This window comes from Chroicocephalus ridibundus, chromosome 1 (genome assembly GCF_963924245.1).
Source record: "Chroicocephalus ridibundus chromosome 1, bChrRid1.1, whole genome shotgun sequence".
In the NCBI taxonomy this organism is placed as follows: Eukaryota; Metazoa; Chordata; class Aves; order Charadriiformes; family Laridae; genus Chroicocephalus; species Chroicocephalus ridibundus.
Genome location: NC_086284.1, coordinates 83997798 through 84025329, shown reverse-complemented (window position 1 = coordinate 84025329; position 27532 = coordinate 83997798). Strand labels below are relative to the sequence as shown.

The 27532-nt window shown below is 39.0% G+C and overlaps 1 protein-coding gene across 8 annotated transcripts in view; it reads right to left on the bottom strand.

Annotated features, from left to right (window-relative positions):
* Positions 1-524: 524 nt before the first annotated feature.
* The window catches only part of FRMPD4 (FERM and PDZ domain containing 4), a 411398-nt gene continuing 384390 nt past the window's right edge, over positions 525-27532 (bottom strand). For 7 of the 8 annotated variants that reach the window (XM_063341639.1, XM_063341649.1, XM_063341690.1 and 4 more), the window contains 12 exons: positions 23130-23234; positions 21852-21959; positions 18307-18438; positions 16090-16209; positions 15229-15365; positions 13918-14044; positions 11468-11557; positions 10718-10900; positions 7315-7453; positions 5655-6716; positions 4056-5327; positions 525-2832 (listed from right to left, as the gene is read on the bottom strand). In XM_063341639.1, coding sequence (XP_063197709.1) covers positions 1481-2832; positions 4056-5327; positions 5655-6716; positions 7315-7453; positions 10718-10900; positions 11468-11557; positions 13918-14044; positions 15229-15365; positions 16090-16209; positions 18307-18438; positions 21852-21959; positions 23130-23234 — 4827 coding nt within the window. In that variant the 3' untranslated portion in view covers positions 525-1480. Of the gene's footprint in view, positions 2838-4055; positions 5328-5654; positions 6717-7314; positions 7454-10717; positions 10901-11467; positions 11558-13917; positions 14045-15228; positions 15366-16089; positions 16210-18306; positions 18439-21851; positions 21960-23129; positions 23235-27532 lie in introns of all 8 variants that reach the window. The other variant, XM_063341700.1, reaches the window with a different exon arrangement.

The following is a 27532-nucleotide window of genomic DNA, read 5'->3' as shown; positions in this document are numbered from 1 at the left end:
TGTGAAGATGTTTCTCTGCAGTCGGAGGAAAAAGCACATCTGGGTTTCACAGTGAAGTGCATCACTCTATGCAAGACAATATTTCCTTGGCAAAAACTTAATTTTGTTAGTTTAGTCTTTCTAGTTCAGCACACGTGCTTCAGCTGAATGGGTAAGTTTTCGAAAGAGAGCACTTATACTCTTTGCATGTGACACTATGAGAAGAACATGAAAATTACCTACATCAGTTTGGAGAATGGCATTGTGAACTTTCCACAAGGGCTGCTGCTCCTTGGTGACTGAAAAGTTTAACAGATGCTCTTCTGAAAGCCTATTTGCCAGGTGAAACTGAGGGCTTTTGCTTTGGCTGTCTCTCAAACACAAGACTAACAAAATGTTTTCCAGAAAGGTTCAGATGGGAGAGAAATTATTCACAAATTGCCTTTGTCATCGCTCAGAGAAGAACTGCCTCTAGCTGGAAATATTTCAGAGATATTTATTGTATTCTGAAAACTTCATTTTATTTCTAACTTATTTACAGTTAAACATTCAGAATCATAAAATGTGAAGTATAAAATATTTAACAAAATAGATGCAGTTCATGTTGTTCAGATGCACCATAGATATATGATGAAACAGTAAACAGCATAGGAATTTCCTGACAGTCTTCTCTCTCATTTACCAGGGAAAGGAGCGTGTAGACCTGCCCTATACATTCTGGTCTGACCAGTATGACATCAATCTCTCATGTCAGAGAGAACACCACCACCACTCTGGTTTATGGGTCCTCAGTCTTCCACAGTTACCTTCACTATCTGAAATGCCAACACTAATGTTCAATACATCAGATACTCTCTGAAGTTGGTATTTTCGATACTTTTTTTTTTTTTTGAAATACAGAATTTCCTAGAAAAGAAGAATCAGGTAATTCAGGCCATATGAACAAAAGAGTCATTTATTATATATATATTCTCTAGTAAGTTATAATAGTCTCTCGGATTTTAAATGTCTTTTTGCTATTTTCAATGCTTAAAAATTATAATTTTAAAACATTAAATATTGTGTTATATACATTAAGATTTAATTTCTCATTTCTAAACATGGAGCATTCTCCAAGCGAAAACTTGGATGAAACAGAAAACAACTTCATTGACATAACAGGCTCTAAAAGTTCACTTCATACAACCAGAGATTTGACTATATGAAAAATAGCCAAACATCAATTTGCTCCTATATGGGATTTTTTCTGTTTGTTTTTCTGGTCTTGGGGAGAGAGTTTTTTTGGCTTTTGTTTTCATATAAACAGAAGGAGAGATCTGGTCATTACTTTTGTCAGTGTTCAGTACTTTTAACTTTTTTTTTAATCTCATACCTATTTTATATAAAATAACAAAATATACAGAGAAAGCTGAGTTTGTTACATTAGTTCATACACATACAGTAAATAAAAGTTTTTTATGTATGGCTTTGCAAAGGTAGATTATGAAGTGACTTTCGTATTTTATTTGTTTAAAAGCATTTTAAGAGAACGTGTTAGTGTGCTTACAATAGCGGCCATGGTAGTCGAATGTCGAGCCAAGAGTTTAACGCTAGGATCACTGGAGGTCTTGCCTGATACTGCTTCTGCAGCCTTCAGAAGACAAATGTAGTTTATTACAACCTCGTCTATCTTAGCTATAATTTCCTGCTGCTGTGTTTCAGAGTTCATGACTTTAACTAAACGCATGCAGGCTTCTGTTAAGCAACAGAGTACTTGAAAGCTGGAAGTCATAGCTAAAAGCATTTCCTCAGGGCTTTTATCAGCCATGGCCATTTTCCTGCAGGCACTTCCCAACTGTCTTGATTCCATAGATAACAGTTGTTTGTACTTAGAAAGTTTAAGGTCATATGTTTCTGGATGTAAATCTTCTCTCTTGCCCATACTTGCTCGGACCAGTGAGAGTAGCTCATTGGCATCCTTTTGTGCTGCAATAAATCCATCAGGCATTGCGTACGTCTTCTCTTTCATCACATTTATTCGCGTGATTCGTGCATCGAAGGCCACATCGTTGAGATTCACATCAATTTGGCCACCTTGGATGTCAGCACTGCTCTTCTCATGCGTGTTGACTGCCTCATCTTGTGAGGGCTCAGCAGCTTTCGGGGACTCCAAGACTTTCTGCTCATTTTCACTGGAAAATGACTCACCGACTGGTTCTGCGAGCTCACACGGGATCTGAGGTTCGAAGAGACATGAGAGCTGATGGCTGTCTCCATCATCTTCATCATCATTGTCATCGTTTCCTCTGCTTAGGAAACAATAGCTAAAGGGGCCACGACACCTCCAGGTGCTGGTGTCCAGCTTCCACAAGGGCAACGTTCGACACTGCTTGGAGTCCTTCTGACTGGAACCTGTGCCCGAACACCTCTTACTGTCCTTCCTATCAGTGCTGACGTACACACAACTCTGGGAATAACTTTTTGACAGCTTTTTGCCCAGGGGGAGTTCCACCCTTCTCTCTGATTTGGGTTCATCCCTTCGGGTGATGTCCAGGCATTTCAAGCTGGCTGCGGCTGCCTTCTTTTCAAACAGCATCTCAATGCCTGCAGATCCTCCAATGATGCTGCTGCTGCGTCTCAGCACTTTCCTGTTGTGCGGCATCCTGAGGCTTCCTCCTATCATGTCATATGGCCGTAAACTAACCGTTGCCCCACAAGCCTGATTTACTTTGGGAATGTCACAAGAGTCTTGATTTTGACTTGGCACCTTTGATTCTGATAGCATGGATGATAGCATGATGGAGTCAGCTAGAGGCTGTCTAGGAAAAGCTGTAGGCATGCCTCCTTGTCTTCCCTTTTCAGGCTCTGTGAAAGCTACACTAGGGGTAGTAGAAGAGCAGACAGAATAATTAAGCATCACCCTGATAATATTCAGAGACCGAACTTTTAAATATCTTTAACAGTCAGGACAACTGGATTCCTGGTATTTCCCAGTGGTCTCTCTTCCTCAAAATATTTCACAGAGCATTCATTGCTAGTTTCTCATGCCTTCTGTATTTCATTAAGATGCCTCTTAAAATCTATCAACAAATTATAATCTAGGAATAGTTAGTTGTTCATTCCACTACAGCAGACTCACTTCAAAAAAGGAATAGAAAATCATCCATAAAACACCCTAAATCTCCCCCAATACATGGATCGCATGTTTTCTATTAACTAAAGAGATTGATATTTTCAGGTTAAAATACCTTATTTAACTATACCTGAAAAGGTATGGAAAGATGTACCCGTGGCAATTTTGCTTTGGTTATGTGTTTTTTTTGGCAGAGAAATAACATTTCTCATTTTATCTCGTAGTCTGTTCCACTTTGGGATATTCATGCATTCACACACTACTGCTACATTTGGGTTGCAACCCAGGAAGAGGGAAATATTTAACACCCAACTGAAAGAATTTCCAATATTATCTCTGAAAAACTGCATTTTTTTATAACAGTAAATTCATAAAATCTCTTGAGATTGGAACTTAAAAATGCAGTAATGTTTCTGTATGTAAATTATTCTTTAAGGAAACATCTACTGTCAGATGGTGAAGTAAATACATGCTGAATAAGACAGTGATGTTTTCTCATCCTTACATTTAGAGCTTTTTATTCACACTGGCATGGTTTTGATAATCTGCTAAAATAGCATGTAAGATACACACTAAATGAATCACAGTTTTTTCTCTCCTACATTAATACACCTTGTGAAGTCATTTTATAATCTAACAAGTATCCTGGATCTCAAGTGACTATGGATTTTGGAGAGGCTTCCAAAGAGTGGAAGAGAGGCCTCTCCATCAGTATCCCCCCAAATATTTTCAACTGTAATGAGAGGTTTTTTAAAAAATTGAACTTTGTAAGCAGCTCATATGAACATCTCAACACATACAACTACAATGAACAGATACATCAAAGGTCTAATCCCCCCGCCGCTACAGCTTGGTGATGTAGTTTCAGGTAAAGATAATGTAAATATCGCAGCTAGTCCTCAACCTTTACACTTAGCTTTAAAAAAAAACAACAAACATAAGAAAAGCTTTATTACTGCTGTACCTGTAGTTTCTTTTATCTTGGGGATCCGATGACATCCTTCTCTCAAAGTGCCGAACAGTGGCTCAGCATTAATTGCTGAATGCACAACAGGCACCGTCATTCTGTGACACACGGCTTCAGGCTGCTGGTGCAGGTCCTTGTATGTCGTTCCATGGTTTGGAAGAATGGCAGCTCTTTCATCTGCTGGAATATAGGCAATGCCCTTCATTGATGGGTCAGAGATAATGTGCTTAACATCAGAGGTACAAAGAGGAGATTCCACAGGGGTAGCACAGGTGCTACTGCCTGTGCTGCATCCCGCATCCACTGAAGAGCACTGAGAGCTTTGCAGTGAGAAATGGCCTTCACTTTGCAGAGATGACATGCGCTTAGCCAAGTGATACTCACAAAGTCTAGCCACACTTTGCTCAGCTTCTGGAAGCTTTGAAGGATGGTCATCTGCAGATAAATCGGTATCTTCTGCGTCGTTTAGGTCTTTGGCTGAAGACACGGGAGTCATATCTGACAAAAAGTTTTCACCTTGGCTAAGCCCCGAGGTATCATCCTGATCCACCTCAGGATCCACTTCATCCTTACAGTCAGTTTCTGTTTTAGCAACGACAGGACCCCTTGGAAAAGTCTTCCCGTTCACTGTTTCTGGGCTTGGCTTATCTGCTGCCCCATCATCGGCAGCGTACCATCTTTGGCGAAAGGCAGTTCTCTCCACATTAAAAGTGCTTAGACGTTGACTGTCTCTTGCTGAAAGAGTTCCAAATTTAGCTTTTAGATCTTCATCAGTCTCTGCTTTTTTAGTTCCCTGTTGCTTTTTCACAGTAGCATTGCCATCAGAGGGTGCTTTTACTTCGCTGTCTGTCATCTTATTTTTCCTTTTACTAGTGCAAGAATATACCAAGGATCCCATGTGCAATTTGCTAAAATAATCAGTGACAGATTTTGTTTCCATGGTCTCTGGCTCCATTTCCATGTTATCTGAATGAAGAATCTGCTTTGAAGGCACAACTTTTGACTGTAGCTCTGCAGCCTGACGACCAGCCAAAGGCTGTGAGGGCTTCATGCCTGGCCCTCCAGCCTGATTCTTAGCGATGGGAAATTCAGTCTGCTCTTCCACAAGGGGTTGGTAGCCTTCACTTGTGGTCAAAAACATACGTGCAGTGTTTTCTGATTGTTTCTGTGCCGCGGCTAGTTCAGAGCTTTCAGTCATTTCAGAGGAATTTGTTTCATTGCCAGAATCTGAAGATGACTCAGGGCTATATGCTCGCAGGATAGCTACACCTGCAAGCCACAGAAAATAAAAGTCAATTAAATGACAGCAGCTGAAGCACCTGAATAAGTGACAAGCAAAGGGTGTGTGTTAAAGACAAAAATATGCTTTGTAAGAATACTCAGACTTTATTGCACAGTTCCCGGGACAGGTAGTTTAGTAACATAATGGTAGGTCCATTAAATAATATGGAATATGATGTATGCAAAATGATGGCAAAAAAAAAAAAGGAAAACTAAAAAAAAACCAACCAACCCTCATGAAATGGAGTATTTCCAAAGCTAAATGGATGAGATGGAATGATTTTCAATGGATAAATGTAACTATGGTGAAAGAACCTGAATTGTCATTCGTCTGCTGTTCCTCTGAAGCAGCCAAAGCTTCTAGTGCTTGAAGTGTAGAGACTACAGCATCATCTAGCCCCTTCTCACACTTCCCCTCTGTATTAGTAGGGACAGCATCGATAAGCGACACTGGAATGTCATCATTGCCTAGATTACTGGCTTGCTCCTTGTTGTCTCTAGGCTGCGTTGCTTGATTCTGAGAGTCTTCCTCATCTGAACTGTCCCTGAAGCCAGGTGGAGGAGCAGCAATGGCCATGTTTAAGGTATGCAATAGGAAATCATCTTCATTATCATCACCTTCTGGAGGTGGAAGTGAAGTCAAATCAATAATGTCATCACTAGAACCAGAAAGGCTGAGAAGGGCAGGCCTATTGATTTCTCCTACCATAATGTCTTCTTCACAGCTTACTTCATCTTCATCTTCGGCATCATCTGTGTTTTCTGCATAACAAATATCATGCAGCAAAGGCTCTTCTATCCCTTCGGCAGCTCCAAATATTTTACCATCGTTTATAGTTGCGTAAACAGAATTTGTAGCAAACTGAATGCTTTCAGCATCTGGTGACAACTCCAGGCCTTTAATGTCATTGGCATTACTAATATAAATGGCTCTTTGTTTTTCTAGTACTTCTGGACTTTCATCCAAAAGCCTTTCATAGCCAAGAGTCTGAGGATTGATGCCATCCAAGTTGTGATCTCCAAATATAAAGGAAACTTTTGCTCCCCTGGGGGAATCCTGTGCTTTCTTGCTAGATTCCAAACCTGAGAGTGACAGCAGTGAAGGCTGATTAAAATTTCTGCTTTCTTCTGCTTCGGCGGGGTCACTTTGTTTGGCCAGATGCTGATCAAATCCACCTGAATTATAAGTATTTTCTATGTACAGATGTCTGTGTTCTTTTTGACATAACAGACTTTCAGAAACATCTACAGTCTTCTGTTTTGGATCAGCAAAGGACATTTGAGTCTCTTGATCTCCTTCAGCCAGGAAAGTGGTAGTTTTTGGTATACAATTCCACTCAGAAGCAAGGAGATTATGCTTCCCTCTATTTTCAGTTCCTATAGCACGGTGAAATAAAATCAACATTGTGAAATCAAAGAGCAAAGTCATGTAATTTTTGAACAATAACTTGTTAATGCTGAGCAATAAACATTCTGAATAGGACAGCTGGGCCATCAAACACTTCAGAAAAGCACTTTCAAACTCACCTCTGCTCTAAGTTAAATACCTGCTGAATTAATGACCTAAAATTTAACTGGTACTTTTGTACTTTAGTACAAAACTAAAGCTCAGCTAGGTACAAATGCTATTCCAGGAACAGTAACACAAAACTAAATCCCCAGCTGGTTTCTCCCGCACCATATGTGTTCTTACAAAAGATACATGCATATAAAATAATAACACTCACAGCGAGCATGCATCTGTTTTACTACAGTATGAAAGACATTAATCTCCTGCTTTATTTTACCATTAAGATGCTATCATAGGCTGAATATTAGTACATTATAAAGCTGAACTGATATACTGTGGTGCTAGGTCTGAGCCAGCAATCCGATCTCATTTGGCATAGCCTTGTATTTATCTGGAGGTGCACTGGCTTAAGCTGGCTTCTGCTTTAGACGTAGGCCCATCATTAACATACTGTGCAATTAATACCTGTTTCTCGGCTCCCTGTATTTTTCTTGTTGGCCATGTTAAATATGGAGCGCCTCGAGTCAACCAGCAGTCTATAGTATCCAGCTGTTAGGCAAGCAAGATTCATTGCATCTGATGACTCCATCAGTAGAGTAATAGGCTAAGAGGAATACAACCAAGTCTTGGTTAAGGCTTTTCCTTCTCAATCTGTTTACCTGCTGACAATACTACTACATGGAAGCAAAAGGAATTACAATCGCAAACACCACATTGAAAAATACACGAGAACTTATTTTCCCCACTAAAAATATCAAACAGTATCACAAATTTAGAAAAGATTAGAGTCGCAGTAAGGTAGAAGTCCAACTGGAAATTTTAACAGCTGATTTTGCTCTCTTTCTGAATGAAGCTAACCATTTTAAGACTCTTGCTCCATCCTTTTTCTTGCATAGGTATATTATTCTCGCCAAAGTGCTGTTTACGGTTACTCTGAAACTGCCAACAGCTAAGAACCTGGTACATTAGGCACTGGAGTCTTGCAGTAGTACGGGAATCTGCAGCTTCCCAGAAAGTGAGGTGCCCTAAGCACATGTAAAGAAGAAAACACAGGAAGCAGACAAGAGTCAGGGAAAGTTCAGGTTCAGAAAATATAGTAGTGAGGTTAGAGCTATCATTACCCAGCAGTGACAGTGAATATTACGATGACAGCTTAAAAGATTTCAGTGTTTGTGGCCTGTCATTACTGAAAAGACAAATGATGAAAAAATAGGCAGATAAACAGAGAGAAAGAGAATGGATAAAGAACCTCAGAAAGGACATCAACAAAGAAAACAAATGCGAAGCATTTAGATAAAACAGTCAGACCTAACAGAAAAAAGAGAGACCTCAGAGCTTTGAAAAACTATGGCTGCCAGGCCAGTGAGCATCGAACCTGAGAAATCCATGTGAAACATACTTTCTTTAACTCCATTTTCTTTTGCCACAATATATAAGTTTCTTTGCCTAAACCTTTTGTTCATGCCTCTTTAGCTTTTAACACCAAAAGGTGCTTTCCTCAAATTCATTTTAAGGTGGCTAGCCTCGATGGCTCCTAGAGAGCGAATAAAAATGAAGTCCTTACCATGATACATCGATAGAAATTATACTGTAGACGATCCATCTTATCACTCACAGTTTGTAGTCACTCACAGATATGTGGACATTTGTGACAATTTATCATAATTTAGCATGCAGAGCTCACTGTCACAAGATAGATACGGGGACCTGCATAATTTTTTCCAGGTGGAACATGACATTACGTGGGTGGCTCTCTAACTTACTCAACCCCTTACTAGTGAAAAGACAACTGATTCTGATGGAGGTTGTGGCCAAAAGGTAATTTATGATCATAGCTTACTACCAAACCCACAACAGGTCTGATAATCTTTTAAATGCCTGTGCTGCTGCACCTCAGGCCAAAATACTTCAGGGCCCTGAATGTTGTGCGAAGAATTTGCAGCAACATGGAGAAGTCTATGCTTTTTTTATTTCTTTAAAGTATTTTGGGCCCCAGTTTGTGGTTTTATTGAATGCTTCTTTCAAAGCATTCAACTATAACTATAAAAATTAACTATAAACTATTAAGCCTACACTGGGCTAATTAATCTTTGTTCTTTCAAGTGGCTACTAAAACTGGTTTTAATATTTGAAATGTTGACCTCAAATTTTCTGCAGGGATTGACAGAAATGGATGATCACAGAAATCTCAGATTGATGAAAACAGTGCTGTGAACTACTGTTCATCTGCTGAACAGTCCTGTGGCAGCTAAACTTTTACTGCCTGCTTCTGCCAAGTGATGCATATTTGAGAAGACATTAAAAAGAACCCAAAATAAAATAAAAATACAAACTGTTTATTCATTTATTCATTAAGAAAATACATGACATATGTTGTCATATTCAAAATGTGGATACATGAACCTGCTAGCCACGGGATGAAAAGATCAGTTGAGAATACCTACCTACGTGTGCCTGCACCTCCTACACAGGACAGAGCGACAACCCCTACTTGTGCTCCACAGAAAGGCAATTTTTTTGTCAAATTCCACTCAGCGCCTCCTAGATTTGTAATTTTAATGTTAGGCCAGTCTTTCTGGGTTGCAGATTGCACGTGTCAAAACGCAAGGAGGTGGGGATATGCATGGCTCGCAGTAAGACAGTAACAGTGTTATAATACAAAACCACACACACCATGGTAATATATAATACAATGCCATACAGTGCTGCATTTTACATACAAGCAGATGGGGAGAATTTCATTTCTATATTACTTTCTCCATCTACAATAAAAGGGATAACAGCTTTCTCACAAGAGGGCTACAAGTTTAGCACAGTAATGCAGGTAAAGTAGCCTGAGACCCTCAGATGTTATCATTGCTAAGCAAGGAGAAAGAGACGCTGTGTTCACCAACCTGTGCTTTTCTCTTAAGCCACTGTAGAGAGCATCTAGATTAATTTACACCATATTTTTTTTTTCACTGACTTAAATACAGGGAAACAGTTCCAGGTCAATAAATCTAAAGCATTCAAAGCAAAAGCTTAGTGAAATATTCCTTGTATATATTTTTTGTGTATAGCTGGCTAAGCAAAAAGAACTGTTAGACTCTATTTATTTTAATGGCATATTTAAGTTTCAAGTATAATAAGAACTCTTCCTTCGATCTCAGATTATCCTGATTAATACTGTAGACAATCTATGAAGCCTTTAACTTTAAAAGCAAATAGAAAACACACCAAGAAGAACAAGGACAATATAATATATAAAACTCCACTCATTGCCACTAGATGCCACAGATGCAAAGAAAATAAATGACTCTAGGTAGATGAAAAGCATCTATGAATATATTACGTAAGGCAAAGCAATGAACTGGAATTATAAGGGCTAAGAAAAAAACCCTTGCCTTTTTACAGTTTATCTCACTGGTAACCCCTATGTGGTTACTTGTAGTGAACTTTGCAGATAAAACACTGGATTGATTATATGGGACACAGCTGCTGCAGCTGGCATTTCTCTAAGAGTGATAATATTGCCTGTTACCCTAGGAGGAGCTTCTAGGGGCCCAAGGAGCTGCAAAAGAAGGACAGTTTCATCTTCACCTTTTCACACCACAGAAATCAAGGAAGACGGCAACAAAGCATATTGCCCGGGATCAGACAAGAGAAAAATCAGAATAGAATACAAGTGCTACAAAGCACCAGTCTGGTACACCGTAGGCCCCTCAAATGCCCAAGGCGTACTCTACATGCACCCTGACCGAAAAAAATAAAAAGCTAAAAACGCACCCTCAGAATATTATTGGCATGAAAATGCTCAAAACAGTATAGCTTGATCAAATACAAATAAAGACAAAAATGTTATTTAAAGACAATTCAACGGCAAACTTACTTTCACATCTAAGACGTGCAGTTCAACTCTAACACTGCTTTCGTCTTCTGTAAACATCTCAATCCTGTTGACGTGGCTGAAGTCTGCCAGGAGAGCCACCAGGTTTGTTTTGGTGTTTATCACATGACTGATTCCGTACCGCGGCCCTACTAAGAGAGTCACTTCTGAACGCTTTTCTCCCTGCTTTAGCAGAAAAAGAAAGAAAGCAAAAGTAAAAAACATCATAGGCACTGCGTAGTGACAGAAATCACCACTGCCTTCTTTCATTTTCATGGAGCTACGTTTGCACGGCACTCTACATTAAAGATTATTACGTTTTTCTAAGAAGATACAATATAGAAGAGCATACTTGATTCGTAATTAAAAACAAACAGTAAAGGAATCTGCTCCTGGATATTGACTGTACTGTAGTTTTTAAATGGGTAATAAGAAGGACAGACAACAGATGGATGGAATCTGCTTCTGTTAAAAGAAAATCTTTGTCATCTAGAGCTTTTCAGGCTAATAATAATAGCATTCTATAGTTAATGGGATGGTGCTATTTGCCTAAAGGGTACTAACCTATCTCCAAATCCCCAGCAAAAATTCCAGTTATAATAGGAATGTTATTTTCTAGATTAAAAGAAAAAAAGTTAAGTGTATGAATAGAACCTAAACTTCTGAAGAAAATTATATGGTCCAGCTTTTGCAAAAAGATATTTGGATAAAATAATCAAGAGAAGAGAGAGACTGTTTCAAGAGAAATATTACCACTAGTGTTGCCTTGAAAACACGCCCTCCATATAATCGTAGATCACTGAGGAACTTCAGGTAATGCACCTTGGCTTGCAGAGCAGAGAGCTAAGGAAGGAGAAAAAGGGGTAAGAGGTAGTGGTGGAAATCATCACATTACCGAATTCAGAAAGAAAATGTATTTATATAGTCTAAGGAGAACGGACTGTAATAACAGCTCTTCAGAGCCTGAAACTAAATCATTAGATGCTTGAGTTTCAGATGAGGGGAAACAGTTTCATTCTTAAAATTAAGATCTTGCTCGTTTAGTTAAAATGCACTGAGGGCTTGGGTATGGGCAGATTAGAGCACTGCAAGAACATCATAACTGCTCCAATGAAGGGAAATGTTAAACTACTCCGATTAAACATCTGTTCATTGAGGGATTTCAAGGGTAGACAGCAGCTTTCCATTCATAATCACCATCAGTTCCTAAACATTTATGTACCTATACAGAGAAAGAGAACAAAGAATTTGCTTTTGTCAGCTCTGTGTATTACATTTTGCTAGGCACTTGTGGCATATGGCATATTTTTCCACCTCATTACTGCATTGCCTATTTTTTAAAATAAAACTCTTCCACTATATTTAGTAGGGAATAAATCTGAAAGCTAAATACATACACCAATACATATGATCATATCATACAATACACGTCATAATTTGTCTCCTTTTTTCTCCTCTGAGCTTAAATTACCTACTTAAAAAGGGACAACATGGAAATATTTTATGAGACTGAAAGGAAACAAGAAACAGATCATTTCACCCAAACAGTCTGGACCCAAACCTTATACCTCCCTGGTGTAAATCCTTACATCTGGACTTTTAAAAGAGAAGATAAAACAAGCTCATCTCATTTCCCATTCTCATTTCAGCCACCAGATTTCTAATTCAAAATCTTATTTGATCTTGAACAGTATTTTAAGAGCCCCCCTCGTAAGGCTTTTCTGGACACCGAGGAGGAAATGAATGCGGAGCAGAGCAACTAGTGGGAATGCTTTCCCCTTCCCTTCACTAGGCGTTCACTTGGAGAAATACACAGGGGTTATAAAAAATGGGAGGATTCCAAGAATTCCCCTCACGCAGAGGGAGAGAAGACCCCCGAAGGAAATCAGTTCCTGCCTTAGTATCTACAAATGAGACAGAAGGTGATGATGAGCTCAGATGCTTTGTTTCTGAGACCTAACTAAAATAGCAGGTGGGTATACAACATATTTCCAAAACTCAAATTAGAAAAGAATGAAGCAAACCCAACCAAGTCTGCTTGCTGCAGGAAGGGACTGTTGCAACCTCTCTTCTAACCAAGAACCGATACCGTATGCCACTGTCATCGCCTGCAATGCCTGCAGCAGTGATGGCTTCCAAAATAAACCCAAACTTACACTACCAGGACAAACAAAAAGTAATCGGCATTATTCAGCTTTAGCCTCAGCAGTACAGGAGACATACAGTGCTTCTGTCAAAGAGGTGGCCCTTCTCCCTGAGCATCCCTGGTCAAACACATAGACCTACATTCACAGCCATGACGTGGTCTGAAACCTCCAAGCAGGATTTCTGCTGATCACAATGAACCTGAGCTCGGGCACCAGATGTTTTGGGTTTTTTTTGTTCAGAAACAAAATGTCACGGAGCAAGATTCAACTCATTTTATGTCTCAACTAGTCACTCTTAGGTTCTTTTTATAGTTCATGGAGAGAAACAGGCATTTCTAGGACACAAGTCATCTGACCTATTTTTTGTTCCTAATGTGGGATGGGACGAATCGCTCCCTAGAAGTGCCTGTTTCTCTCCATTGACTACAAAGAGAGACTAGTGACTTGCATAAAGAAACCTCATTATGGTGTCTAAAGCCAGCCTCAGCTGTACACATGTAACAAAGGCATTTCTCAGAGACATTGTCTTCTACATGTGTTTTTCCAGCTGAAGTGAAAGCTTAGTGCTAAGCAAAGCATTTTACAACAGCAAGGAGGGTCATTTACTGTAAGGAGCAACATCTACCCAGTTAGATCATGGCCAGAAAAAATTCTCTATCTACAGCTTAACGGAAAACAATCCTGAAAAACAGCATTTATGTCAGGCCCATAGGTTAATGTAGTTCAGATGAGAGCACCAGAGCGAGAACAATAACCTTCCTAACAAGTCTGCTGTTAACAGGAAGCACTAAGTGAATTAAAAATATATATCTTTATCATAAATGAAGTATTAATAACCAGTTTTCTGGCATTCTCAAGATAAGAAGATAGTTTAGTTGAGGTATAATTAATTATTTTTAATTGTTCTCGGCTATGCTGTACTGAGCACCAAAAGTTATATCTCTGAAAATATAATGGCTAGGTGTTTCTCCAAAGGATTAATTTTAAATGTTTCCCATGCACTCCACCCTTTCTGTTCTTTAAAACATATTTTCCATTAAGATGCAAATGTAATACCTTTTTACCCGGAGGAACTAGGTTTTGATTTGCTTTGACAAGGTGTGAAAGTGCTTTCTTTATGTTCTTTTCTTTCATGCTTTGCAGCACAGCAGATGGAAGAAAAGTCTCTAATCCCCATTCTTTTCTGCAATAAAAGGCATATATTTAATTTCACATTCCTGTGATGATTATTTATCTAAAGACTGGTGACTATGATGCCAAGTGAATGAACACCTGAAAACAGGAGAGTTGATCGAGTCCAGTGTTTTGCAATAATGCATTACTTTCTATATTCAAACTATATATTACTTCTGAAAAATATGCTTAAAAATTATATATAATCTCTCTTCTATCCCTTCCATCATGACATTCAGAAAAGAAGTTTTAAGTTTTTATGTTTAAAGTCTACGCTGTATTGTTAAAACACCATTTAATTACATAGGCAAGTACCATTATAGAATTAAAATCACAGATTTAACAACATAATATCAGATTTAACTTCATTTTTTAGGCTTTTTTTTAGAACATGCGAACCAGCCAGCCTTTGACTTTGTCACTTATATTTTGTGGGGTTCTTTTCCCCCACAGAAACAACCAGCCCCCTCCTTTTACTGGATTTTCTTTCTGCTTGAAGCACCCCTTTTGATAGGAGACCGACTATTCACTTGCAAGTAATTATTTCTGCTGATTCATTAATAAGATACAATATAACATGACCTTCAGTAAGGCAGATAAAGTCTACAAGACTGAGTGTGCAACAGTTATTATTTCCATCCTGCAAGTAAACTAAGCAACAACAAATGTTTGGGGGTTTGGGTTTTGTTTTGTTTTTTAAAACCCAAGGAGATGTACACACAGTTGCATTTTGGAAATTTTCTTTTTCTTTATAGTTACATATACATGTTGTCTAACATAAAACAGGTGCCTACTGGGATACTTCTGTATCTGAGAAATCTTATAAATGGAATCTCAGACCCTACAGCCTTTGGAGCCAAGAAATCATCTGAATCCTACTATAATAATCTCTACAAAAACCTTGGCGTCATGACCATGTTAACTTAGATCTGACCATTAAGTTACTGAAAGCAAATGAGTTAATCTTATTTACGTTTATAGGGTATTTCATGTGCCTAAACAGATGGCCAAAAGGTAAATGGATGAAAAGGTCTATATATCCAACTCTTAACACACCTGAATCAATTTCAGTGACAACAAATGAACCTAAAATTGGTGCATGCATACAGACAATACTAAAGAAACAGCCTTAAAGAATCTACGAGTTACTCCTAATGTTTCACTTTCAAAGAATACACTGCATTCTCAACTTACTCTATGTATTTGAGAGAGATTTTCTGAGTTTGCTTGGTGGTCACAGTTGCAATATACATTTGTAATGCAGCCAACCGCAGGGCAATGTCATATTTCAGTTCTGGTCCAAACCTTTCCTGAACCACGTCGTTACAGCTCTGCCAAAGAACCAGTAGAGGGAGCATCAAGTTCAAAAATCTTGCACTAAAAACAAATTCTAGTCTTTTTTTTTTTTTAAATTAACATTGCATGAAGAGTAATCCCGAACTCAGAAGCAGGACCATGCTTAAGGTAGGACTGTTGCTCTCAGAGGTGTCAGATGTTCACCAGGGTATGGGCACTTCTGAAGAACACAAGGACTTCTGCCAAAGAGCAGAAGGCACGAGCATTTTGATCTAAGCTCTATTCATCCTTCCTGGGGGGGGACAGCAATCCTCTTTCACAAAGAGTGCTGGGAGACTATTAGTATATCTGGACTCAAGATAGCAGGTGAGATACCCAGGAGAACCGCATTGCTTGTACATTAGTTTTCTCATCCATTTTACTGGAAGTTCCTTTTCAGACGTCATTTCTCTCTGATATTACAGTACCAGAAATAAGTATTAGCAATTACTTCAGCTTCACTCTTTTCTAAAGCCAAATATATTTTGGAAAGATATCAAAGCATTACTATTTGGAGAGACTTATGAAGGAAGGGGACTTTGCAGATGATAAAGATTTGCACATTCCCCAAGTGCATTCATTGGCTTTACGCAGCAGAAATAAAAACCAGGATTTACTGCAGTCACGCTTTTCTACATGAAGGTAAAAAACTATGCATACACTGAGTGCATCTGTCTTTTCATTCTCCTTTATGCTAACAATGGCCGTTCCTTCACTTACCTGTACATAGAGATATTCAAAAGCCACTGGATCTCTTCTTAAAAGATCAATGGGATCCTTTGGGACAAAGCTAATCCTGAAAAGACATCTCATCTTATGCGAGCTTGGCCTCTGGGTCACCTAGGACAGTGCAATAAACATATCAGAGCTTGGCAACTCTGGTCATGCAACGCGGTCTCTAGTCTCAGGCACCGGGACACTGCTCCAGAGCCACATGGTAGCAAGAAAAATAATTCTATCCAAAAAAGACCTTTACCATGGGCTCCTTATTAAGTTCTTCACATAAAAACATCATCTATCTAGTCTTGTGGAGAGACTTTTAGGCTCTTATAGACATGACTGCCCGATACAACTCAACCTCAAAGCAACAGAATTCACTCATTCAAAACCAGAGCGAAAGGAGAAAACAGACCCTAATGAAAACTACTCAAGTGAAATACAAAGTGAGATGTATTGGACCAAAATACTCATAAATGAGAAGGGCTAGAAGATTTTTTGGGAGTGGTCACATTTTATTTCTTAGACTGACTGAGAATACAGTGGAAGCACAGCTTAGAAGCTTCTATGCTCACTTTCTCTAGCTTGATTTAATCCACTAGACAATTTGTAAGAAATTGGGTCTTTTGAATTTTCCTGGGTTGTTCTGGATTAAGAGACCTACCCCTAGACTTCCAACCAAGACAAACCTCTCCCAATACATTAAAAATGAAAAAAAAAAACAAAACACTTTGCTTGTCAGTCAGCAAAACTTTGTTAAGTATGTAACACCGTAATCTGGGTATATTCACAGGGGACCACTGCATAGCTAATGAATAATTGGATGAAAGGGTAACAATCCAATAACGCCATTGTAAGTCATGGTCAACAGCAACATTGTAACGGCAAATTAAAATACTGCTGATTTTACAGGAACTTCAAAGAAGAAACCCTCAGAATTAATGTAGTTTACGTAGTTTATTTAATTAGGCTAATGCGGTTAGACAGTTAGTGTACTTTATAATCAACGTCTTTAATTGATAAAACTATGCTTTTAAAAATTTCCAATGAAGTCCCAGTCTTGCCCTAACATTTTTCAAAACCTGTGTTTATCTCTCATTGTCTCTGACCTCATTCCTAAGTATCTAGGCCTACTCCGTATGTATAAATAAAAGCTCTGGATGGGATTTTCGAAAGCTCAATGTGTTGGTTTACTCTGAGCCTTCTGATTTCAGTGGGAATTTTAGCAATTACTTCAAAGAGAGACAGCTAGGCCAGGAGAGCTAGTGCTGAGTACCTCTGGATATTGTGCATTCATTAGGTAGCTTATACCCACAAAAAAAAGAATGTTAACATGGCAAAGTCAAGTGCTTAAAGGTTAGAAAATGCCAGAAAGACTGTTAGCTGGTAACCTAAACTCCTTCATACCACTACATGGACTCTAGTTATATGATCAAGGGACTTCTGGGATTTAAGTTAAACATTTCCCCGCTAAGAATCCTTTTATCTTCTTTTTTCAGATTTAGGTGAGATTTTAAAAATACCAATGTTCTCCCAAAACACAGAAATATCATGGAAAATTTCAGGCTAAACAGTTTGGCAAAATGATGATAAGAAGCTAAAATCAAGAGTCCTCTGCTGGGAACTGTGAAGCAACTTTACCTCTAGTCACACCTGCGTGATCTAAGGAAGAAAGTCACACCAGCATTTTCTAGGTCACAATTCCTCATCACTGAAGTGACATAATGTCTCGCTGCATAAACAAGCCAAACTTGGCTTCATCAGAAAGAGTATTATTTCCTGTCACCCAGATACAGATCTGTATAATCGGATGAGAACCAAAGATCAAAATAAGGTTTTTAAAGGAATTTGAGCAGACTGTGGTTCTCAGAAATGTTACCATCAATTTCCCAGCTGTTGAGAACATTTATTAGCTGGGCCACAGAGAATATGAAAAAACTTTGATAAATATTGTCTAGCTTTCGGGCTGATCTTTAATGAAGTTTTTAATACTTTTCAATGGCCCAATGAAGCAATGAAATATGATGCCTATAAAATAGAAAAATAATTATTTTCTGTGAGAACTTGATTCTTACAACCACATCTAAATACTGCTGCTATTTGATAGACTGTATCGAACCATAAATCTTGCAGTTAACTCACTTGAGTAATTAAAAAGATGGATAATTTACTGATTAACCCATCCCATTAATATCTGTTTTCACATATCATCACACAAACCTGAGTTAAAGTCTCCTGTTCATGCAGCAAAAGGAGTTTTGTTCCAGATCCTTCAACTCTCTGCTCCAGCATCAGGGAAAAGTGTTCAATACACTTGATGGAAAGCTTTTCTTGGAGTGTTAAGATGACATCCTAATTAACACAGGATTTATAAAATGTGCTTAAATTCATGAAGCGCTTGGGACCCGGTTCTTCACTGCCACGCACCCTGCATGTACCCAGCACAGTGTGGAAGCCCAGATGTTAAACAGGACGACAGTCGCGTTTTGTGCCTGTTCTGCACGAGTATACTGGGCTTCACACACGTTCACCCAGCAAGAAATCAGCACCTTTATATTCGCGCATCTCTGAGATGGTATCAGACATGCACGTGAAAAACATATACATGGAATTGCTGTGAGTGGACAACTTTCTGTGCAGTTTAACATGCAAATTATACTTGAATGGCCCATATCTCTGTCTCCCTGGAAATAAAACCTCTCCATCAGAAAAGGTGAGATCGTCTTGCCGCTCTTCACTTACTGTTGGGGCAGGGCACCTGAGCAGTACAAACCGAATTTATATGTTCAGCAAAAAGAATAAATGAATAGCCTTTATTTGTTCTAATGGCAAGGGCTTTTTTTGAAGTCCACTTCTTGATACTTGTGTTTAATGGACATTCTTGAGTTTTAAATGCTGACAGGAAATTCAACTGTGATGATGATACCTGTGCAGAACAATAGCTCTAAATTCAGGGACCACGTTAACTTATAGCAAACCCCCCATTTTTAGAGACTTTTAATTGTTTTTTTTTCACATTGGATTATATCTAAGGGTAATTAATTTGAGAACAATTGTTTCTGAAATAACAGCTAAACAAACCTCCTCACAAAACCACTCAACCAACCCCTACTTCAATTTCATATAATGCTTCATAAATACATGCAGAATATTCATATAATCTGTCAAGGTATCTTTAGCTTTAGTGAATGTAGTAGAAAAAAGAAATATATAATAACCCATCATTTAAAAATAGTTTCACATTATGTTGGTGAAAAGATTAAAACATTTCTATCCATCCAAACGATATTTAGAAACACATATGATCATATGATTCTATGATTCTATGATAAGTATACAGATGGATAGGACTCACTAAGGAGATCGTGATGAATTGTAATCCAAGTGCTTTAACATAATTTAGAAAAATGAACTGATCAATTACAGTGTGTTTATGGAAAATCAACACCAAATTTGTGGAAGGATGAAAAATGTATGTAGGAGGATGGAGACAACTCTGTAAAATGTAAAGAATATAAGACAGTATTAATGGACTGCAAGCAACCACTCTAAATAATGGAGGTTCATATTATACTGTTCTGACTAACAGGGAGTTTATTGCTTACACGTTAAATCTACTTTTATTTATAGTCCTGCTCAAAGACAAGGGGTATAACAGTAACATGAAGAGACATAATACTAAATGTAAGTTTTTAAGAGGGAGTAATAAAGGCACTGTTTTCCACTACCTGTCTTAGGCCTTTTAAAATATGATGCTAAGGCATGCAGGCATTGAGTTACTGAACAAAATTTTTTGCTGGCCGATTCTTTCCTCTGACAACAATAAGGAAAGCAAGGACTGCAGGCAAGGCACTGGTTGCACCATTGTTGTTAAACGGTAAGTTACTGGACTGCTAAGGGTGCAAAAAAACCTGCATTTGTCTTGAATCAACTGGGGCATGTCTGCTTCACCTGAGTTTAAGAAAAGAAGCAGCAATCCACACCCAGCCATCCACAAGGAGGAATATACACATACATACATGCAAGAATATGTAATATGGAGCTGTGCAGCCTATGGAAGATATAATTGCCTCAGCTAGATGCAAAGGAAATTATTGCTACAAAAAGTCAGAATGACTAAGGTCAAAGCAGGCTTACAACATCAATACAGCTAGGTCGCTGAGCCTACGTGGGCTTCAGATTAGATATATGGTCTTACACTACATGACATACCCATGAGAGAATTACTCAGAACTAATGTAGTGTGATGGCCAAAGACTGGTCTTCAGGGGCAAAATATCCTGGAACAGGTTGATTGGTTTTATGCTTATAAAAGAAAATACTGGGCTTGTGGGCCTTAGAAGTGTATGGAGACCTCATTATCTACATGAAGCATGTCTCCTAATTCTTCACCCAAACAAATTCTCAAACGGACTGAAGGAATTCAGTATCGCATGGCTGTAGAGTGGAGGCTTGTATCCATTGCCCACACTCAATTTACACCTAAGGTAAATATACGAACTATAAACAGATATTGCAACCCATTTTTCAGTATAACTTCAATATCTATTATAGAATCACAGACTGGTTTGGGTTGGAAGGGACCATAAAGATCACCTAGTTCCAACCCCCCTGCCATGGGCAGGGACACCTCCCACTAGACCAGGCTGCTCAAAGCCCCATCCAGCCTGGCCTTGAACACTTCCAGGGATGGGGCGTCCACAACGTCCCTGGGCAACCTGTTCCAGTGTCTCACCACCCTCACAGTAAAGAATTTCTTCCTAATATCTAATCTAAATCTCCCCTCTTTCAGTTTAAAACCATTACCCCTCATTTTGCCTTCAGGCTGGAGTAAATTTCCTGTTGTTTACCTTAATAAATCACTCTTCTTGCTTGTCTAACTGATTGAGCACACTGCTGAATCACAGCGAGCAGAAAAGCAGTCTTTCTTCGAATAAACTTTACATATTAAAGCTTAAAGCCAGCAAAAGCTGGCTAGTGCAGCTGAAAATTGCATCCCCAGCCTTCACTGATCATCTCCACCCATGCATATCTCTTGTCTCAGTGTCCCAAGCATGCATGCTACCATGCGGTGAACTAGATTTGGTAGCCAATGTGTGTTAAAACTAGCTTACCCAAACAAAAATGCCTGAGAGAGTAGCAGCACGCCCAACAGTGCTAGTCATGCTGCTTACTACGCTATTCCACGGCACTCACAGATAGACACCGCCGCCGCCTCTGGTCCAGGAACCTACATGGAACAGTGTCAGAGACACTCCCCAGCAGCCTCAGTTGTGTGCCAGGGCTTCACCTCTTTATTTCTCTATGTGAAATGTGTTATGGAAAGCTTAGAGGGCATTACACTGAGACAAGCAATTTATCACCAGCGTAACCCTACAATATCCCATCCCAAGTTCACTGGATGACAAGCTAGATGATATTCAATTAGCAACCAACATCTTCATCTCCTTAGCTCCTGACTTTTGCTGACAAATCATGCTAGTAGTTGGCAGCATATCAAAATGATAGGACCACGTAATTTTAATTACACGCCAGGCACGTTAACATGATCATTTCTACTTCTTCCTCCATTGACAATACAATACATTTTTAGCAGCAGAAGTATGGACCAAAACCTCATTATTTCTGAACTATGAGTCCAGCCCCAACTGACACGCTAGTAATTTTATTCTTAATGCATTCCAAGTAAATTATAATTATCGAAGGTCTTGGAAAAGAGGTAACTGGTATTCTTGGCATTGCATACCAAAGTATATCTAGCCTACCTTTATTGAAGTGCTGCAGTCAAACCGGAAAGATTTGGTTTGTCCATTTTCAAGATACACCTTCAGAACATTTGGCATGAAAAGAAGTGAATTGTCCTTAACTGTTTCCTGCCAAGCAAATTAGTGAATCAGATTACAACATGTAACAAGGGAAAGTTAAATGTTGTTCTATAAAGAAGGACAGCATTCAGTTGGAAAGGTAACACCTGAAAAGGAGTGTGTTGGCTCAAACTGAAAGCAGAATTAGCAATGCCCTGTAAGTGTTCAGCCATGCTCATTACAGCTGCACTCTACAGGGCTCTTTCCTGGAAAAATATAACCATACATTTTATGTCCGGCTTGGAGCATTTTCTTTCCCTAAATACTACCTCTCTGACAATAAATGCTACTCTAAAGTTGAAATATTTTTGATAAAACAGAAAAACAGACTATTGCTTCTCTGAATATAGCAAGCTATATAGTGTCTTCAATCTACGAAACGGGAACTGCAGATGGATTCGTAAGAATTACAATCAAGATGTTCTACATTCTCTTTATAGCTGGATATTAAATGCTAATATCTGTCATCATTAAGAAGAGTAACATATAATATTGCTACTTAACTGTGATGATTTGTAACAAGGATAGAAAAATAAACAGGAAAAAGGAAGGTGAACAAGGCTTTTTGGTTTTTTTTAAAAAAAAGTGCAAAAATTGCTTTTGATAAAATGCAGTATCAATTTATGTTTGGAAGACAGTTGGATAAAGACATCAGTGCGGACCGATGTTCCGGCGAATTATGAAAATGAGCCAGGAGTTCACATTTAAGGAGGAGTTCCGTGCCTCTCAAAGGAAGGCTGACTTTGCCTGAGGGCCGGAAACAACAAGTTCAAGTAGATAAAACAAATTTTAAAGAGGTCTGTAAGGTAATGTTAATCTGTTTTCCTGACATGCTACTTTCTCTTGAGTTTATGAGCTTTCCTGTTACAAAATTGCCCTGAAAAAAACCCAAGCAAGCATTATCAAGACCATAGAGAAATACATCTATGTGCTATCACCACAAAAGGCGTTCACTAGCATTTCAATTTTATTTTAAGAAGGGACAATTTTTTCACAATATTATGGGCCCAACGGACTTTGAAAATGGATCTCTTAAAAACTTTAGAAACAGAAAAGCACTGCCCTTCACAAGCCTATCACTGTTGTTCTTACCATATAATACCCTCACTTTCCAGCCTTGAGGCGTACCTTTGGGTGAAACGCTCAGTCCTTCCCGAGGTGAAATAGTTGAATACTCACCGACACCTGGCCATTGATAATTACTTCTTCCGAGAAGCGCACTTTGACAGGATTGGACTTCAATCTTGCCTTTTTTGCAGCACTAATAAAAGCTGATTTAGGAGACTGGAAGGAAAAATGATGACAAGATATATCACATAATTTCAAGTTAAAACCTATCTTTTTCAGTTATCATCTCCCCTGCTTCTCACACAGTGGGAGCTCCACGTATACAGCAACACTTTGCAAACCAGTCACCGAAGAATGGAAATACAGTCGAACCGTGATGCCTCCCAAGATAATACATATGCACAAACACATAAAGAATCACTGATGCATACTGCGCATACTGAAAGTTATCCCACTGTCAGACTGGAGCGACAAGAAGGGCTCTCGGTGTACATACAATTTCCTTGTAGTGCCTCCACAACGACTGCTGCCACCAAACTTGTTTTCATGAACGGACACCAACCACTGACCAGCCAGTGACCCCTCCAAACACCGAACGGAAAATTTTTGCATAATCTATAATCCATTAGATACAGATACACACAACTTTTGCAAGAAAAAGTGTCAGAGTTCTCCAAGAACAGTGTATTAGCCCACTTCAAAACACAGATCAGAGCTACCAAAAGGCACCTGCGGGCTAGCAGGTTTCCCGCTACACAAGCCCCATGAAAGGCTTGGCTACAAGAGATGAGACACGTTTTGGGACTTCATGGGTTAGAATTTTCTTCTGGGACCTAACTGACTTTTACCTACTACATTATTCAACAGATTCACCTGTGATCACGTGTTCAGCCCTTGGAAAAAAATTCTCTCTCCATTTGAGGAGTGTGACTAAGAACTCATTTTTGGTAACAAATTAAATATTCACCATCAACAGGATTTCCATTTTAAGCACCAGAAGCAAGGCAGTTTTATTCTCAGGTCAGTTACAGAGCTTCTGGCACTGCCTAACTCCATAACCATGGTAATGGGCAGTGGAAGAAATCCCAGCTTTGGATGAAGATCACTGGGCTCCTTTGGGCTGGGTTTTGGTCCATTGGTTTCAGTAAAATGTGAATTAAGAATCTTATGCTAACTCCTGAACATATAAATTGGTTTTGGATACTGCAAAGACTAAGTCATGTTGCTTTGCCTGTGAGAAATTAATGCAGACATCAGTGATGATGATCCCGAAATAACTTCCTATTATCAATGTGGCATGACAGCAGCCCTTGTAAACACAGAAAGTCTTGTCACCATCACTCAAATCTTGACTCAACTAAAAATCTGCAGGAAGGATGGAGTAGTCCAAGTCCACGTGCTCTTTTCATCTCTGACCTCTGTTGAAACTGCTTAAAAAGTGGTGTTTTGCTGTTTTGGGTTGTGGGGTTTTTTTGGGGTTTTTTTGTTGTTATTTTTTTGTGATACAGAAGCCTTGTTTCTAGAAACTGGCAGGAAGAAGGCTTTAGCTCGTTTCTGTATGCCACTGACTTATTATCACACCGAAAACGTGGTAACTATTACCATAGGCTCAGCATCAACCAGTGAACAAGGAATGAAAGATGCCACATTCTCCCAGGAAATATCAGAGCCATTTGGTAATTCCTGGAGCATGAAATAGAACCAAGAAATAAAAATTAATGCTTCTTCACTTTTACAGTTAATTCTTTCTTACGTCTTCTCTAGCCGCTATGACCATACAAATCTTTAATTGGTAACAGTAAATGACAGGAAATTCAACCCCATTACCAAACCAAGCTCAGATTCCAAAGCCAGTGCTGAAAAATGCAGAAGGTCCCCCAGAAGATTTGAAGCAACCACCAAAAAGAAAGAAAGGAAAAAAAATTAAAAAAAACCCCAAAGTTAATGTCTTAGGGTGGGGGACCCAAAATACTTCTTCATCAAGAAGGGACAGCATGGAAACGCTGAAGAAGCATGCTTACATATTGTACTCTAGAGGTGAATTCCTAGAAAGACACAGTATACAAGAATACCATGATTAACATAACAAATCTGCACATGCCTTTTCCAATTTCCCTCCTTGCCACGTAGTCCCTTTGTGCAGTGTGCAAGGGGGACAGTCTATAAGGCAACCAATTAACAGACTGGAACCTGTTGATTCCCACTGCCACGGGGCAGCACAGCTATAGGAGTAGGCTACTGGCTCTCTCTTGTAAGGGCAAGGGGAGAAGAGTGGCTTTCACTTACTCTTCTTGCTGGAAGAGGCTTTTTACAGTTGTTTGCTCTTAGTGCAGCTGAGTCACCAGTCTGGCCTCTCTCTACAGGCAGACTGCCAAATTTTCTTCTGGATTCTAGCAAGGTTATTCCCATACAGCAAATCTGGCAAACCGCTATGTGGCTCTGTCACACTCTACAACCTCTCTTTTCCTCTCTACAACCTCAAAAGACATTTGCGGGGGGCATAAACACTTGAATTATGTCATTGTAAAAATGTGATAGAGGAGTCCAACACAACTGAAAGACCTGAATGTATGCGAGTTCCCAAGAACCCCTCCGGGACGTGGGGTTTAATGTACCTATTGCACAGCCAGGGGAGCATACCATGGTCTGCCTTAAAACGTGGGGCTTCCTTCCCTTCCCACTTCTGCTGTGGCAACGTAGTCAGGACTCCGGCCCCTTGCCAGACACTCTGGGTGAGCCTGGAAGCAGATTGCTTTCCAAAAACCTTCAATCTATAAAACAGGGGTATAAGAAAAACCACAACAGCTGCACCAGGCATTTGGGGGAGCGTTCTCTGCTGATTAAAGGTTTGAGTAATAACACAGCTCTTGCATTTAATCGCACAATCTCATTGTTTCTACCTCTGCATCAACTTGACACTTGACGTTTTCTCTTTGAGAAAGGAACCGTTTCAAAAGAGTGCAGCAAATACCCAGGAAAACAGTTGGGTTTGATTGTCGAAACTTGCTTGACTAACAAAGCATCAGCAAGATGATGTGCTGCTCTATTCTATTTTAATGTCCTCAGGTTTGTAGGCCAAGAATGCTACCAATTAATGATTCTCAGAGCACCAGGTTCATTTGTTTCTGATAGTTGGCCTTTTAGCCAAATGGAAGCCATTATCCTCAGTTAATGACCTTAAGCAGGGGGTGTTTACACTAATGCAGAACATTTATCACTGCAAGTAAAGTATTTGCATTGTCACAGATAAAAACAGCTTAATTAGAGTGACTTTTGCAAAATGAGGGAACACATTTTAACAAGGAGTCAAAATACTTCAAAACCCCACAAACTTCACACTGTGTGACCTAAGCATTGTTTCATGCTAAAAGTTCAAATTTATCAGGACTTTAATTAATATTTACTTGTTTACGCAGAATTCAGTAAAAATTCAGCTGATTATTTCAACGCAACCCAGAGAAACTGCCAACAAGAGAAATGAAGCATTGCACAGAGATTTGCTTGGAGTAAATGATAGTAAAGAGTGAGACCCTTCTTTGAACGCTACTTACTAGGGACTGCAATCAATGGGCATCCCATCAGCAGGGTCAAAACATGAGAGATTGCTATAACAAGAGGAGGCTTTCTGGAAAATGTTATTTTTCACATTTTCTGGACTTTTCAAAATTCGATTTTTGTCAGTGGCATTATAGCAGGTCATTTTCGGATAGCTCTTAGAAACAATACCCTTCATTTTGAGGGAAACTGGTTTTCGATGAAAATAAGAATGTCTAGTACTTTGTCCGCTTTTGCAGGTAAACTGTAATCTGGGGGAGATTCCAAGTGAAATGGTGTTTATTTGCTGCAAAAGCCCCTTTGAGTGCTCTTGCCAGTAGAGGTGCGGTAACAACAAAACCTTTACTCATGCTCAAGAAAAAGAAGGATTTAGCATTTAGAAGAGGATAGTGTAGTACTGAGCTACCATAAAGCAATGAAAGGAGGCAGCAGTACAGAACAGTCGCAAGGTGAAAAGAAAACCTGCTTTGTGACAATGACTGAAAATCTGACAGATATACCAAAGTTTTAAATAGCCACAAACTGTATATATATAATCAATTTTAAGTTTGTTACTTAAAATTAGTCATTAGTTTAATATGAAATATTATGTTTGTTAGGAAATAAGGAAAAATTGCATGACTGCAAAAATGTGTTGACTTCTTGGTCCATCCCTGAAGGCAATTACATAAGACAAAATTTAGCAAGCAAATAAAACGTGAATAAGAGGAAGAATTAAATTTATTAAGTGGAACAGTACATAATGCCCAAAGGCAAACTAAATACTGCCATTCATAGCTGTGAGCAAGGCTGAAACAACTACACTGTCTCACAAGAGCATTGTAGAAGAGCAGGTAGGGACACGGAAGCAATAATGTGGAGAAGTTTTACCATGCAGTAATTTGTTATAACCACAGGGCACTGACAGATCATCATCAGGAGTATTTCTTTGTTAAACTCTTAGCACAAATTTAATTGCT